The sequence below is a fragment of the Hirsutella rhossiliensis genome (assembly GCF_020360975.1).
Source record: "Hirsutella rhossiliensis strain HR02 chromosome Unknown scaffold00013, whole genome shotgun sequence".
NCBI classification, from domain to species: domain Eukaryota; kingdom Fungi; phylum Ascomycota; class Sordariomycetes; order Hypocreales; family Ophiocordycipitaceae; genus Hirsutella; species Hirsutella rhossiliensis.
In genome coordinates, this window is record NW_025408679.1 from 2,033,845 (window position 1) to 2,049,817 (window position 15,973).

Here is a 15,973-nt window from a genome sequence, read left to right on the forward strand (position 1 = left end):
GATTAAGGGATCTTAATATATAAGCCATACAGCAGGGCTAGGCGTGAAGGAAAAGGCATAGCATTGTCTCTGATGCGTACGAGACATGGAACTAAAGGCGGTCACATAAGCGCCTAGGGACGGACCTAGACGTTGGCTATGGGGTCCTAGGAGAGAAGAGGGAAAGCGTGGCGCATAGAGCGTCAAGGACGAGAAGCCATTAGTAGGACCTACATGTAGGGAACAGCCGAGGCCGCATCAGCCAGAGGGCAGGGCAGCAGGCGTCAGTCAGTACAGACCGTAGATAGCTAGCGCGGGTGTAGTAGTAAGTTAAGTAGCATGTGTAAGGACATGCCAAGTCGGGAGGCCGAGGGCATATAGATATGTGATTAAGAAACATGTGTTATGTGGAAGGTATGGGCTGAGCGGGAGCATGGCGAAGAGAGGGGGCCATATGCCAGCGGCCTGTATATGAAGAATGTTTGCCGAAGGAGGTAGTGGCATAGTAAGTAGGCAAGGCCGAGGGAGCATAGGCAATAGAGGTAGCAGCATCCATCACGATGAAGCCAGCCAGCACAGAAGGGCAGCACGGGGCCGAGAGCGGCGCAGGCCCAGCACGGGAGGCACCCAGAGCGCCATATACAGAAATGAGGTTCAGGCCGATATTGGCGGCGCCGGTGCCCGGCACACAGGCCCGGCAGGGGGCGCATGAGAGGGCGTCAGGGGTGGTGCTGCCGAGGCGGAGGCGGCGGGGCGGCCGGCCGGCGAGGAATCCGGGGGAGGGGAACGGCGCGGGGGAGGCACGCACGATCACGGCCACCCCAGGCCCGGAGCCTCTAGGCATAAGTGACCAGGCAGCCCGGGACGTGGAGACAACGCCGTCGACACCGGAGACAAGGGAGAGGGGGAGACCTAGCGGAGGCAGCGGCGGCCTTCCTACGCCGCCAAGCTCCGGCCAAAGCGCAGCGGCCCGGGCAGGAAGGAAGCCTGGGCGGCTAAGGCGGCAGATCGACATAAGCCAGCGGCCGCTATTCCGGGATATCCAACCGCAGCCGACATCGGGGGCGGCCTCAGCGACACAGCCATCGAGCGCGGCGATCCTAGGCATAGGTCCGACAGCACGGCAAAGACAGCCTCAAAGCATACTACCGCGGCCCGGGGGCGGGCCACAGGGCGCCACAGGGGACGCCGCCGAGAGTGCACAGCCCATTAGAGGAATAGAAAACCAACGCGCCGGTATAGTCCCCAAGCAGGATCCTAGGGCTGGTCCACGGAGAGAGTTAGTTAACGGGATATAGATAAGGCGACGACGGGCCCGCCGCCCCCTCGACAGAGGCAGAAGAGGAAGCGTAGCCCGGTCAGCAAAGAAATCGCGGCAAGACATGGCCGCCGCGGGGCAAGCGTGGCCAGGCCGTCCCTAGGCCCCTCGAAAAGTCAACAGGCGCCTCGGGATATATTACCTCGGCCAGTAGCCGCGATAGAGAGCGCTATATGGGACACGGCTGAGGCTGTGGGGCCTGGCGAAGCAGTAGAAGGCCAACGCGCAGGTAGGGTTTCTAAACGGTGCCAAGGCATATGTATAGAGAAGTCTAATTGGATATAGATCGGATGACGAGAGGCACGCCACGTCGAGAGAGACAGAAGCGGAAGGGCAATGCCGCCAGCGGACAGACCGAGGCAAAACGGAGCCGCGGCGACCAGAGGAGGCCAAGGCCAAGGGAGATGCAGGCCGAGGACCTGGCGGACGTGCTGCGGGGCCTCGAAGAGGAGTTCGATGCGGGCGAGAGGCTGGCTGACGAGCGGGCGTGGTGCGCGCCGGTGCCGCGCGAAAGGGAGGTCAGGACGGTGCGGAGGTTCTACCGGGCGTTCCATGACGCTGGCACGCTACCGATCAGGACGTGCACGCTGTGCTACCGGAAGCAGGCCAGGGTGGAGCTCAGGGAGATGGCGTGGGAGGGCTGGGCGCGGCGCGGCGCGGCGCAGGGAGGTAGGCGGTCCCCGTTCGGCTGCCGAAGCTGCTTCCCCGGGGGCACGCCGGTGCCGGTGTGCGCCGAGTGCGCGCGGCGGGTCGGGCGCGACGGCGCATCGGCGGCGATGCACCTGCACCGGCGGCTCGGCTGCGAGCACACGTACCCCGACGAGCTCAAGGACCTGACGCCGGTCGAGGAGAAGCTGATCGCGCCCAACTCGTGCTACGGCTTCGTGACAAAGTATAGCATCCCCGGCGGCCAGAGGCAGAGCGTGAGGTACCCGAGGCACGTCAAGGGCCACATCACCGTGTTCCCCAACGACGTCCAGGGGCTCGCGACCAAGGTGCTCCCGCACCCGCTGGTCCGGGTCATGGACGAGATCCACGTCTCGTGGCAGGGCGCCGAGAGGCCCGGGCCGCGGGACCTGTGGGGCCTGCTGTCGGTGCGGCGGCGGGTGGTCGAGAGGGCGCTGGCCTGGCTCAAGGAGAACAACCCGCTGTACGGCGATATCGAGATCGACACGGCCGAGATGGACAGCTGGGGGGAGCCGGCCTACGGGGTGCCGGCGGCGGTGTTGGAGCGGCTGGAGCGGAACGAGCCGTCGGCGCGGGAGAGGACGCAGACGGCGCAGCTGGTGCCGCCGACGGAGCGGGCCCTGGACGACGAGGGCGCGGTCGAGATCGAGGAGGTGCTCGCGATGCTGAGGCAGGGCCGGGACCCCGCCGAGGGCCGGCCCGACCCCGGGCCCACGCGCGAGGGGGAGGGTAACGGCGAGGATTGGGAGGGCGCTAGGCCGGAAGGGGACGGGGACATAATAATCAACGAGGTAACGTCGTCCGGCATGTTCCCCCTCGACGGGGCGCCCGAGGTGGCGGACACGGACAAGATCCGCTTCGCCCGCGAGGCTATAGGGACTACCAATATAGGCCCAAGGACATGGGTTAACACGGCGGCCGGAGCGGCGGCGGGGAGCGGCGGCGACAGCGAGCCCTATATACAGGTGCGGCGCGGGGACGAATTTGCCGACTCGGCAGACGCGTCCTTCTTCGCCAAGGCGTTCCCGACCCTATTTCCCTTCGGGCTAGGTGGGCCGAGGCTCGCCGACGAGGCCGCCGCGGGGGAAGGCGCGGCCGCTAGCGCCGGCCACCGGGGCGGCGAGGCGGAGCGGGTCGCTGAGGGCCTTACATCAACACGGAATATGAAGCTCGAAGCCTGGGCTGATGTCGTGCTGCGGCGCCACGGCGGACGGTTTGCGACGCACCCCATCTTCGCCTTCCTCGTCTTTAATATGGGCGTACGGTCCAGGAACCGCCAGGCTAGCATGCTGGGCGTGACGAGGAAGAACTTTGCACGGGTCGAGGGCCTGCTAAAGTCGTTAACGGCGCAGAGACTCGAGGCGGCGAAGGTCGAGCTCGAGGCTACGGGCAAGACCAGCGACGACGGGGTGACGGAGCTCCTGCGGTCCCTCTCAGTGTTCGGGCATAGGCAGCCCATGTCCAGGGAGAGCCGCCTAAGCATGCGGAAGAAAATACTCTCCCTTATTATCAGGTACGGGGTGCCGGCGATCTGGTTCACGCTGAACCCGAACGACATCACGAACCTGGTAAAGCTGCGGCTGGCAGCGCACCGCGGCCGCGACCCTGACGCCGCGGAGGCTTTCCTTCGAGACCTGGGGACCGCATATAAGCGGGCGCGGCTGGCCATATCGGACCCGATGAGCTCGGCCGTCTTTTTCCACCGGGAGATGACGCTCTTCTTCGAGCACTACGTCAGGACCGGGGAGGAGTCGGTATTCGGGCACGTTGGGGCCTACTACGGGGCCGTGGAGACGAACGAGCGCGGCGCCCTCCACCTCCATGGGCTCCTCTGGCTCAGGGGCAACCGGGGCCTCGGCGAGGCGCTCGCGGGCGCCGAGACGGAGGAGCAGGCGGCGTACCGGGAGCGCATCGCCCGCTACATAGATAGCGTCTTCTCCGAGGTAAGGCAGCGGTTCAGATATTAAGACATCGCCCCCTTATATATTATAACTAGTACAGGCCAGGGGCCTTACACTAACCCATGGTCGTAGGAGCTAGACGCAGAAGGCTATTGCGCGGCTCAGGCGGAGAGGTCAGCCACAGACGATATATCCTCACGGCTTGATGACGTCGCACGCTTCACGGACACCTTCGACGAGGAGGCCAACTTCTGCGCGGGCGCAACGCAGGTCCACACGCACAGCGCGACCTGCGTCAAGTACTCGCTCGGGGGCGGGGCGCGCAAGGGGGACCTCTGCCGGTTCAAGGCGCCGTGGAGGCTGGTGGAGCGGACGGCGCTGACGGCGGACGGGGTGCTCGAGGTCCGGCGGACGCACAGCATGGTGAACCGGTGGAACAGGGCGATGGCGGTCGGGCTGCGGCACAACCACGACATGTCGTTCATCGCGACGCAGCGCAAGACCATGGCCCTGATCTACTACATCACCAACTACGCGACCAAGGTCGAGGACCCCGCGTGGAAGCGGGTGGCCGCGGCGGCCGAGTTCCTGCCGACTCTAGAGCCGACGGGGGCGGATAACAGCAGCAGCGCCGGCCACAACACCGGCCAGGAGGGTGGCGCCCAGGGGGGGGTAACAGCAGCAGACCCTATGGAGGGGAGTAAAACAAGGATGTTCCTGCTCAAGGTGGCGAACCGAATCTTTACGGAGCGGCCACTGTCCCAGGTCGAGGTAATCGCGAACCTCCTAGGGTATCCGGCCGAGTTTAGCAGCGGCGCGGCGTGGGCATATATCAACACGAACCAGCTCTACTGGGCCGTCTTCCGCCGGTGGCGATACCTCCGACGGGCAAGTGGCGCGGAGGCGACAGGCGACGCACCAGACGAGATGGTTATCATCAAAGAGGCCGGCTTAAGAATTCCTCTCGTCGAGGCCTACCGGCATAGGGGTGAGCTCCTGCGGAGCCTCTGCCTATACGACTATGCATCGGTCGTGAGGCTAAAGCGCACCAGCCGCAGCGCCGACGGCAGGACGAGCTGGGGCGAGATACCCTTTACGGAGAGCTGGGCGTACGGGAAAGGCTGGGTGCAGGTGCTTAGGCGGCCGGGCAGCGAGGCAACCGTATGCCTCGATGGATACCTCAGTAAGGAGCTTAGTGAGGCAGACGACGAGTCATGCCACCGAAGGTGTGTTCTCGTAAGATATTAGAGACTGCCTAAAAAGGGTAGGTAATGCCGCCCCAAGCATCAGCTAACAGTATCCAGGGCAGGGGTACAGCATCTCGCCCTGTTTGTGCCATGGGAGTCCTTTCTAGGCGAGGAGACAGGCGATATTAATGACATCTGGGCATGGGCACGGGAGCTGCTGACGCCGAGGGTCAGGCGACTCGCAGACAACGTACAGCTCCTCCGGCGGTCGGCCGAGGACGCGAGGCGGGACGCCAAGCAGTGGGCTGCCACGGCCGAGGAAGGCGACTTAGCGGCGGCGCGGGCCGAAGGGGAGGGCGGCGAGGCCGCCGAGGACGGCGAGGGGGCATACCGCGCCGGCGGGGCAGGCGACACGGCACGGCTCATCGACGTCGTCCGGAACGCCGCCGCCGCGGGACAGGTGACGGCACAGTCGGCGGAGCTGCTGGCGATGACGCAGCAGCTCTGCCGGTTCCAGCAGTCGGCGCTCGGGTCGGCCGCCGAGCTCGCGGCGACGGCGGTGACGGAAGAGAGAGCGGGCAGGCGGGTGGACCTGGCGGGCTCGGAGCTCTCAGGGGCGGCGCTGCCGCGGCAGGAGGAGGTGCGGGCCATCAAGTCGCAGCAGAGGAGCGCCGCGCGGGAGCGGGAGCGGGCCATCCAGGGCATCCAAGGCGCCGGGGCGACGGTGGGCACCAGGACCGACCGTAGCGCGGCTCTCCGTAGGGTCCTGGGGGGCTTCGGCGAGGACGACGTGGACGTGACGGCGGCCGACGGCGACCTAGATGCAGGCACGGCGGCAGGGATGCGCGTGCGGCTCGGCCCGTCGAGCTCGTTCCTCGCCGCCGGCCGGGAGCTGGCCAAGGAGCTGACGCTGAACGAGAAGCAGTCGATCGCCCTCCTCATCGTCTGCCGGCAGCTCGACCAGGTCCGGCAGGCCAATGAGGCAGGCGGCGACGGAGACGGGGAAGGTCAGCTCTGCCTGTTCATCGGCGGCGAGGGCGGCACCGGCAAGTCGCGCGTCATCGAGGCGCTCGTCGAGCTGCTCGCCCGGAGGAGCTGTCGAGCCGGATGCTAGTCACAGCGACGTCGGGCACGGCGGCAGCGCGGATCAACGGCATCACCTCCACTCGGCCTGCGGCCTCGCCGTCGGCCAGGGCGGCCAGGCGGGAGGGGCGACCAAGGGGGTGGACGGCGTGCGGCTGCCGGGCGCGGGCGAGCGCTTCGTCGACGGCCGGTCGCGCATGGACTGGCGGGAGAAGGAGGTGCTGGTGGTCGACGAGGTCAGCATGCTCGGGGCGCGCACGCTATACGCCGCCAACGAGCAGCTCTGCCGGCTGCGGGGGTCGGCGCGGGACTTCGGCGGCATCCCGGTGGTGATCTTCTGCGGCGACTTCCACCAGTTCCGGCCGGTGCAGGAGCGGTCGATCCTGCTGCCGAGCGCGGCGGTGTCGTGGGACGAGGACAGGGCCTTCACGGCCGAGCAGCGGCGGCAGCACGACAAGGCGCACGCGCTCTGGCGGCGGTTCACGACGGTCACCATGCTCGACGAGCAGATGCGGGCCGCCGGCGACCCCGAGCTGCGGCGCCTGCTCGGGCGGATCCGGCGGGCGAGCAGGACCGGTCGGACCTCGAGCTGCTCAACTCGAGGTGCCACCGGCCCGGCAGGCGGATACCGTGGGAGACAGGCGTGACGGTGGTCACGCCGCTCAACCGGAACCGCTGGAACCTCAACCTCGAGGCGGCGCTCGCGTTCCGGGCGCGGCAGCGGACGGCGGCGCGCGTCTTCCTCTCCGAGCACAAGTGGAAGGACGGCACGCCGACGGAGGAGGAGGCGATGCTGATGCTCGGCCAGGGCGACGACAGCGCGACGCCGGTGCCGGCCGTCTTCGTCTTCGTGCCGGGCATGCCGGTCGTCGTGAACCAGAACACGCACCAGGGGCTGAAGGTGGTGAACGGCGCCGGGTACACGGCGGTGGCGGTGATACCCGACCGGGCCTTCCCGGCCACCGCGTCTCGGCGGAGCTGACGGTGCACTTCGGCCGCCGGCGGGCATCGTGCTGGCGTCGGAGACGACCAGGGACCTCCACTTCGTCGGGATGCCGTCCGGGACGATCCTGCTGACGCCCATCACCGTCAAGATCACGGCGCAGCGGAAGCGGCCCTGGCAGCGCAACGACGTCGGCCGGCGCGGCCTGCCGTGCGCCGCGGCCTTCGCCTGCACCGACTACAAGGTGCAGGGCGGGACGATCGAGCGCGTCGCGCTCGAGCTGCGGGGGGCGAGGACGACGACGGTCGAGGGCAGGGCGGTGGCGTCGCCGTGCGACCCGTACAGCCTCTACGTGCAGCTCTCGCGGTGCCCGACGCTCGACGGCATCATGCTCGTATCGGAGGTGCGGGAGCGGGACCTTATAGGGAACCGGGTGCCCGGGGAAATGACAGCGGCGCAGGCCCGGCTAGAGGAGCTAAGCAAGCAGACAACACAGGAAGCAGGTAGCCTACTCCGCAGCTAAGGTAGGCGGGATTAGGACCATCACGATATTTATTCAGGGGAGAGGAAGACATATCTTAGCAAACTCGCCACCAAAGCGTCTTACTTCATCATCACCGAGAAGAAGATGAGAAGAAGGATAGAAGTAGGGATAACAAGGGCAACAACAGCTAGACTAGAAAAGGCAAGCGTACACACATATACCACTGGGTAGAATAGGAAGGCATAGATCTAGACAAAGACGGGCCAATATAGAAGGGGGGGGGCTTTAAAGAGCGCGAAAAGACCAAGCACAAGAGCCTCCAATCAGGAGTACGCTTCAAAGGGCCCAAAACGCAGAGGGGGGGAGGCAGAAAAAGGAGGGGGAGGAAGGACGTAGGAAGGGGTAAGTTATGGCCATATGGCCAATCGGGGGCGAGAACGCCGACGAATGAAAAGAGCTCAAAAGCGCCGACCAATCAGGGGGCCGGAAGGGCGGGGGGAAATTGATGACGGGGGGAAGAAATTGATGGCGATTTTTTTTTCCCCCGGGGAGGAACCCTTAAGTCCTTTCGTTCTCGTTCCGAAAGGCACTTAAGTCCTTTCGTTCCGAAAGGCACTCGTTCCTCGTTCCGAAAGGCACGTCACTCGTTCCTCGTTCCTCAAGGCAAGGCACTCGTTCCTCAAGGCATGCGCGGGAATCGGGACGGATTTTAGTCCCCCCAAGTAGGAGGCATCATCAACGCATCAGTGGCTTCCAGATGATCTGATCAGATGCTTCCATTCACTACCATTCCCTTCCATTCTCATATTCAGGCAGTCTATAAAGATCTCGCCTCTTTCCCACCTTAGATAGCAGAATCAAGAGTCTTCCAGTCCCTGGGGCCTGATCTTTATGCCCACTTGCTCATCCTCCGTGCGATACCTTCTTACCAGTTTCAAGTTGTATTACCCAAAGAGACCTAGAGACCTCAACTCGTTCAGACCTTCTTCTCGACAGAATGGGGCTGTGATAGCCTTGGCTTTTTTACAAGTAGGTCATCTACTTGGGGGCCTAAAAGTCGGCCCAATCCCCGCGCATGTCAAGTCATGCACCGGGGGGGGGCGTTGAGTAGGAAAAAAGTCGTTGATTGGGGAAAAAAAGGATACCTCGCACTACTAGGGGTGCCTAAAAGTCGGCCCCCGACCATGTTCCAAAGGGACACAGCATTGGCTCTCACAACCTTAAGGGCGCCTGTGAGTGCAGCCCTTCACAATTCTAGACGTAAAGCTTGTAAAGTAGCCCCTTGAGAGCGTCATTTCGAAACCCCGACTCTTGTTCTATCGCTTCAACCTCTTTATCGATCTCGGACTGCAGCTGCCTCAAGGCCGCAAGTGTGTAGTTCAAACTGCCCGACTGCTCCATGAGCTGCAGGATCAGTTGCTTGTGCTCCAGCGACGACTTGCCGTTGACTCGTCTTTGGGCTAGCATGTTACGCAAAACCATGCCCTGGTCCTCTGAGAGAGAATGGAGTGCATGGATTATAGGTAGGGAGTATTTGCCCTCGTCCAAATCTTCGCAGAACCCTTTTTGTCTGGCATACTGATAGCCGAGTTAGCTACATCAGTTCTCCCCCTTTCGTTATCTCCATGCAAGGTGCGACTTCCGTGGTCGGAATCACTTACATCATTTGAGCGCAGGTTCTGGTAGTCGTCTCTAATTCCGAAGTGTCTACCAAGGAGGATGATAAGGCAACGGAGGTCGGGTTTGTTTGTCGAAAGCGATGTCGCCTCCATAAGCCTGAGGAGCATGCGGAAGATACCACCTGTCTCTGCAACAAATTAGTAATATCACCTGAATGCTGCGAATTTATGATGGCAAGCCGCAAGCCATACTGTTATCGACCGACTTTAAGTGTTCCCCCACTGACGGGCACACGAGATTGCAAGTCCAGTATAAGTCAAGGCTCTGGCCGATATATAGAATCTTCAACTCCTCTGTAGACAGTTCGTCAACATTCACACATAAGAACGAGGCAATATGATAATTACCGAGCACAATGCTGACACAATCCATGCTACCCAGTTTGAGCACCTCATCCAATGCTTGTATGATTTTGTAACTTGCCGAATTGATGGTCTGGGCAGGTCCGAAGATGGTGTGAGTTGCGGGCATCCCTCGGCGCAAACTGGACGAATCTTGGATATCATCGAGCATCAGCGAGGACTCATGTAGCAAGGTGACAATTCGCTTGATGGTGGTTGTCGACTTTTCTGGAACATTTAACCATATATTCAGAGTATCGATAATTGTATTTCGAACTCCTTTAGCAGGGAGTGATTGTAAATATACTGCTGGCGCTTCGATCACCTTAGACAGTTAGTACAGGTTGTGGACAAAATTAGCCCTAACTACCTATAGTTCTTACTTCATCACCCAGAAGTGGTAGGTCCCTGATTCGGAGGAGTTTGTCCAACCCGAGTGCCTTTAACTCAGGAAATGGAACATTGCCGCTCTCACTGGGGAGAACCCAACTAGTATTTTCGATAGTCTGAAAACACTTCGATTCAACCCCATCTTGGTTCGCACTTGCTGTGTTTTTCAACGGCTCTGTCGTCATCTCGAATATGCAGGCATTCGAAGTCACATCCTCCTGAACAGCGGTGACGTCCATATCATTCAAATCTTGATGTTGGACTTGGAGTAGGATGCTCTCGCGCAGACCCTCCCTTTCCTGTGTTGAATGGTCTGCGAGGGTAGATAATTGGAACTCACGATAGAGGAACACGTAGCCTAGAACGAAGAAAACATTGACGAGAGCAAGAAATATCAGATCTTCCACTAGAGCCATGAAGTATTCTCGGCTAAGTGCCTCAAGATCGGCATCATAGTCGTCCCGTGATGGATTTATGTTCCTTGTTTATGAATGGTGCTTGATGTTTCCGGTCTGTGCATGGGTAACATGGGGTGGCAAGTCGTCATTGGTCCACGTGTTCCACTAGTTCTCGACCCGTTCCTGAGACACGATGGGAACACGCATATAAGACAATTTGGGCGCATCTCGTTCAGCCTGATGGTTGGTCCCCGTGTTCCAATTCGTAACGAGATATGCCCCAAGGTTGACCGTTCCCGCAAGTCGTCATTGGTACCACGTTGTTCCAAGGTCACATGGACCAAGTACAGACATCAGCTGACAACTAGTACCATTTGAGGTGTGGGCCTACAAATCTCTAGAATTGTGAAGGGCTGCACTCACAGGCGCCTTAAAGGTTGTGAGGGCCAATCAATGCTGTGTACCTGTGGAACAGGGTCCGACTTTTAGGCACCCTTACCTAGTAACCTTACCTTAGTGCGAGGTATCCTTTTTCCCCCAATCAACGACTTTTTTCCTACTCAACGGACCCCCCCGTGCATGACTTGACATGCGCGGGGATTGGGCCGACTTTAGGCCCAAGTATCCGTAGATGACCTACTTGTAAAAAGCCAAGGATATCACAGCCCCATTCCGCAAGGATAAGTAAGGGAGGGTTAACCATCCACCACTTTCTACTATTCGTCCACCAAAAAAGTACGTATACCGTAAGGCTTGCTGACCCACCTTTCTCAGAGAGGGAAACTCTAACTCACTGAAAGAAACAGTTATCCAAGACAGGGGCTCTCCCGCTAGCCCCGCTAGCCCCGCTAGCCCCGCTAGCCAGTCTAGCATTGTGTCACGTATAAGGATGTGTCAGAGGTCTTCAGAACGTTGTTGGTAAGCAGTGGCATCGAACCTTCTAGATGACAACGTCATCTAGGCGGCCTGGGTGGCGACATGATATCGCCACCCCAAGGCAGCCACAAGTGACAGAACTATGAGAAGTGGCTTTTGTTAGAGAGAAGGAACAATCACCTCAGAGCAGTCAATACACAACAACCTCTATGCACCTTTTCGTACTCGTAACGCGACACATTGCCATGTCTCTGATTTTTGACGTGGATGATTCTTATAGGTGCCCGCTCTTTAGTGGTCCACGAGGACTAAAAAGCTGTGAGATATACCTCCGATATGCAGGCGTAATCTACGAGCATGTTTCTCACAACACTTAAACCGCATTAGCACGCGGGCGGTACATTATGTAGCAAACTTACTACCCGTTGATCTTGGTGTGGGGCCACAGCAGCCCAACTAAGTGTCTTCGCCACTTAGTTGGCCCAAAAAATCCGGCACAGCAGGGTCCTCAATTTGGGGTGCAAAATCAAGGGAAATTCTACGCTTCGCTTCATGGTGCCGTCAATGCGACTTCAAATAGCTAAAATATACATGTGATCAATAGCTGCGGATCACCTAAAGACGCAAGTAACAACGAAAAGTGAAAAATCACGTCTTTGGGCCTATTTAGGAGCTGCCGCCTTCCAGTCGAAGAGATAGGAAGACCGCGTTTGTGAGTCCAAATAGACGTATTATGTAGTAATTTCGCCTGTTGTGCGTCTCTGAGAGCTATTTTATCCATACCTGTGTTCCTGGAGCGTCTGCTGTATCTTGTTGGACGATCGGGTGCGCGGTCGAGGGCATGGTGTATCGACTACCGCTTCAACCGCTGCTAACGGCGGCGATGAGGGTATATTCTCTTGCGTGTCGAGTAAATTGTCCTCGTCTTCATCGTCGGCGCCATCCTCACTATGTTTGTCAAGATCGAGGCCTGTGAAATAGACGGTATCGTCACTGCCGGGCAACGACGACATATCTGTAAGTGGGCGAGGTCGGTCGCTGCGCGCGCCCTGACATCTCTGGCGGAGTTATTTCTCTTCGTGGTATCATAGAAAAGGATTCCTTGGATGGCTCTTTGAGCTCCCGCATGAGGGTATCGCAACTTTGCTCCAGAGTGTAGAACTCAACGTCTCGTCCCGTAAACTCTAGCCAGGGCTTAAAGTTCAATGTCTTGACTCTGCCATTGACTAACTGCTTCTTCCCGACTTTATAGTCTTCTCGGATCTTCTGCATCTCTCCACGAACTCGTTTAAGATGCATCCTTATCTCCTGGCGCGTTTGAAGCCGGGTTTGCTTTGCCTGGAGCTCCTCATACTCCCGGGTGATGTCGGCCATGCTGGAGCTCGTGATAAACTCTCCGCGCGGCCTGACAATCTTGCCTCTCTTCATTCGATTCGCATACGCCTGGGTTCGGCTATTCTTATCGCTGACTATGCCCTGGGATGTGACGCCATCGCGATAGACTCGGTGTTCACTTTCGCAAGAACCCGCAAGTTTTCTCGTGATGGCGAGCTCATGAGGGGCCCATACCGTTGCCGGATATCATTGAGGGCATCCGCGGCGACTTGGAAACGCGTCTCCGAGGGTAGGAGCGAGGCGTATGCAGGATTGATCGGCTGCTGTTGTCGTAGCTGCTCGTGGAGGATCTTGGTGATCACCGGCGCTGGGTCGACAGGAAAGAGGCCTGTTTTTCAAATGCCGCCATAATGTTATGCCGCGTGAAGCCAGCCTCATATACGTCCTGAAAAGCTGTGAGGAAGTTGACCCGCGAAAATGATATGTTGCCTTCTGCGAGCGACTTCGAAGCGCTTTCTGATGTGCTGACTTTAGTGGCTGGAATACCCCAACATCAAGCGGCTGCATGAGGTGGGTGGAATGTGGAGGAAAATAGCAATGATGATATCAAACTTGATACAATACTCAGCAAAGTCAAGGGTGGTATGCCCTGTAAAGCCATCCACAACAAGCAATCGGTAGATCTTCTCGTCGTCAGGCCGTTGGTTTGGCGGCGCCTCCACGCGACTCATCCCCATGTTGGGGCGCCGAAGATGCTCGTCACAGCCGAACCACTCTTCCAGCGAATTTCCTGACTGTTTTGCTTGCGCTGACGATGCCCAAGACCAGCAGTTGAAATGCCTTGCCCACTCAAGGTGTATCTCTGCGTTGGAAAAGCCAGTTGGCGACTGGGCAAACCGTACGCCTGTCATGATGTCGATGCCGGCCCAGTTGGTGGTAGGGTAATGTTGGAAAACAAGCCAGGGTGGAAGAGAGTCCCCCACTGCGTTAACTGAGGCAATTACCGTGCAGGATTCTCGGTTTGCTGGGTCTAAAACTCGGGGCCGGGTGCTCTTGACTCTAGTGGTGCGCGTGATGAGAACTTGGATGCGTTCTCGCAGGCACCCAATGCGTATTCCGGCCTCGTCTTCATTCCAGATCTCTGAACTGCCAATACGGTAGCTGGTGATGATTTCTCGAAGCTTTGAGTAGAAAAATTCGACTTCTTCTACCCGTGGGCTTCAAAGGACTTCCGGGCTCGTTCAACTGCTTTGAGATACGTCTTCGCGATCGCAGGATGACTTCCACGCCAATTGTCAAGCCAACTTGACGAGACCGGGCGGGCATTGGGATCTCGACGCATTCTTATTGCATTTGCAACAGCTTCAAGTTGCTCTCTCGTGGCGGGCATGCCGGTGCGTTCCATCCACTGTACATACGCAACCAGGGCGTCGTCTTCGTCCTCCGTCAGCGCCAATGGACGCCCTGGAGCACGGGAAAGGGGTTTCTTATGAAATTAATGGCTCTCTGTACGGATGAGCTCTTCACATTGTAACGGATGGCCGCATCTCGCACGGAAAGAGGCGTTCTTTTGGTGTTGTTGAGCGACGAACATCGGCTCTGGGGTCGCGACGAGACGCCAGAACGGCTTTTGCTGCCTCCAGGGTAGCCATGTTATCTGTCATAATGTATTCCGGCAAAAGATACGTAAATAAAGTCAAGTTGCGCGAAAACGCGGTTGAGATGCATAGGTTGACGTTTTGGAGGTGGGCTGCTGTGCCGGATTTTTTGGGCTGTGCCGGATTTTTTGGGCCAACTAAGTGGCGAAGACACTTAGTTGGGCTGCTGTGGCCCCACACCAAGATCAACGGGTATACCGTAAATATCCTACAGGAACTCTTTCCTGTTTTCCCCTACGCTCGCAAGTGCAACTTCGCGAACACGAGGGTAAAATAGATATAGAGAGTAGCATTTGAACCGTCCCGCCTACCTCTTTCTACCTACCAAAGCGCATAGAGACGCACGCCTTCCTGGCGGCGTTATCTGCGTGCAAAGATGGCAGAAAAGGGAGGGGATCCCCCTTTGCAAAACCACCAAAATTTTCCACGCCTGCTTAGTCAACCGCCTACGCTTACGGGAGCCAATAGAGGCGCGGGGGTCCGCGCCTTTAAAGTCGGCGCGGACGTCCGCGCCTGTTATGTAAGCCCGGCTGGCCATTGTGGGCGCCGCGAACAGCGCCCGCCGCGACCGCGCTGGCGCGCCAGTTTTACTGCACATATCTCCCCGCACATCGGCAAAAGTACTCAACGGCCACAGCGTCAATTTGAGTGTCAATCGACTCAAATTTTTTTTAATCTAGAATTGCTGTGGTTTCCAACTGTGGCGCACTTATACAGACCGGTCCTAGCAGACGACTTATATGCGGGAATAGTTTGCCTGCTGTTCCTCCGAGTCTCTCGCAGTCAGCCCATATACCTGCAGTACCTCTTTCTCGTGAGAAAGGCTGCGCTTGCATTTCCTCGGCCACCCGGGCATCTAACCGCTCTTCTTCTGCCTTATCCCAATCAAGGTATGCCATCATCTCTTCCTTGGTCCATTTCCTCGAGCCGCAGCTCCTTGACATTTGCTTCCAGTCGAGGCACCAGTCATATTCAGTCTTGCTGTAGCGCAATGGCAAGCCCATTGCCTTTCGGTATGCCTGGTTGGTCTTGAGATTGCCGCGAGGCTGTGCTCTATACCAAGAGTCTCTTGCCCTGACATACCTCTGATAGATGGCTCGTGGGTCATCATATCGTAGATTCTCCGTAGTCTCTGTAGCTTCTGCAATTCCTGTCGAGACTGCAGCAATTGTAGACACCGTAGAGACTGTAGTGACTGCAACCGTGATTGTCTCCATGACTGCTGCAGTCTGTGCAGTCTCTGAAATTGCTACTGCTTGTGCAGTCTGTGCAGTCTGTGCAGTCGCTGCAATTGCTGCCGTCTCTGCAGTCTCTGCCGCCCGTGCCTCTGCCCGCTGCAGTATGTCGCTATAGCGTAAAGGACAATTGCGAGATGTCATGATGTGCCCTTTCTGGTGGCATTTGCTGCATGTAGGTGGCGCCTTTGGCCGTAGAACTGGCTCTATGGCTTCAAATGCACTTGGCTCGCGCTGTGTGGATGACTGTGTTATCCTCGATGTGGCGACAAGTTGGTCCAATCGCCGACGAGGCTCTATGAGGACCTGACCAATCTCTTTGGTATCCCGTCGAAGGCGCCAATGCGTATGAAAATGTTGTGGCCGGAGTGGCAGATCTTCCTCTATGAGCGGCTGTAATGTGTGCGCACAAGGGAGACCGTGAGACTTGGTGAAGCTGCCTGTGCAAGCAGGGATGTCTTTCTCGTTGAGGCGCTTG

At 58.6% G+C, this 15,973-nt stretch overlaps 2 protein-coding genes across 2 annotated transcripts; one reads left to right on the top strand and one right to left on the bottom strand.

Annotated features, from left to right (window-relative positions):
- Nucleotides 1-1,701: 1,701 nt before the first annotated feature.
- HRG_09779 (PIF1-like helicase domain-containing protein) lies at nt 1,702-7,621 on the top strand (the record flags this gene model as incomplete). Its single annotated transcript, XM_044868250.1, has 8 exons — nt 1,702-2,775; nt 2,836-3,927; nt 4,018-5,121; nt 5,203-6,079; nt 6,193-6,209; nt 6,266-6,731; nt 6,797-7,066; nt 7,134-7,621. The coding sequence occupies 8 exons, from the start codon at nt 1,702-1,704 to the stop codon at nt 7,619-7,621; spliced, it is 5,388 nt and encodes a 1,795-aa protein (XP_044716831.1).
- Nucleotides 7,622-8,836: 1,215 nt separating this feature from the next.
- HRG_09780 (polyprenyl synthetase domain-containing protein) lies at nt 8,837-9,634 on the bottom strand (the record flags this gene model as incomplete). The annotated part of the gene is made up of 4 exons (XM_044868251.1): nt 8,837-9,160; nt 9,244-9,389; nt 9,454-9,555; nt 9,610-9,634. The coding sequence occupies 4 exons, from the start codon at nt 9,632-9,634 to the stop codon at nt 8,837-8,839; spliced, it is 597 nt and encodes a 198-aa protein (XP_044716832.1).
- Nucleotides 9,635-15,973: the final 6,339 nt, after the last annotated feature.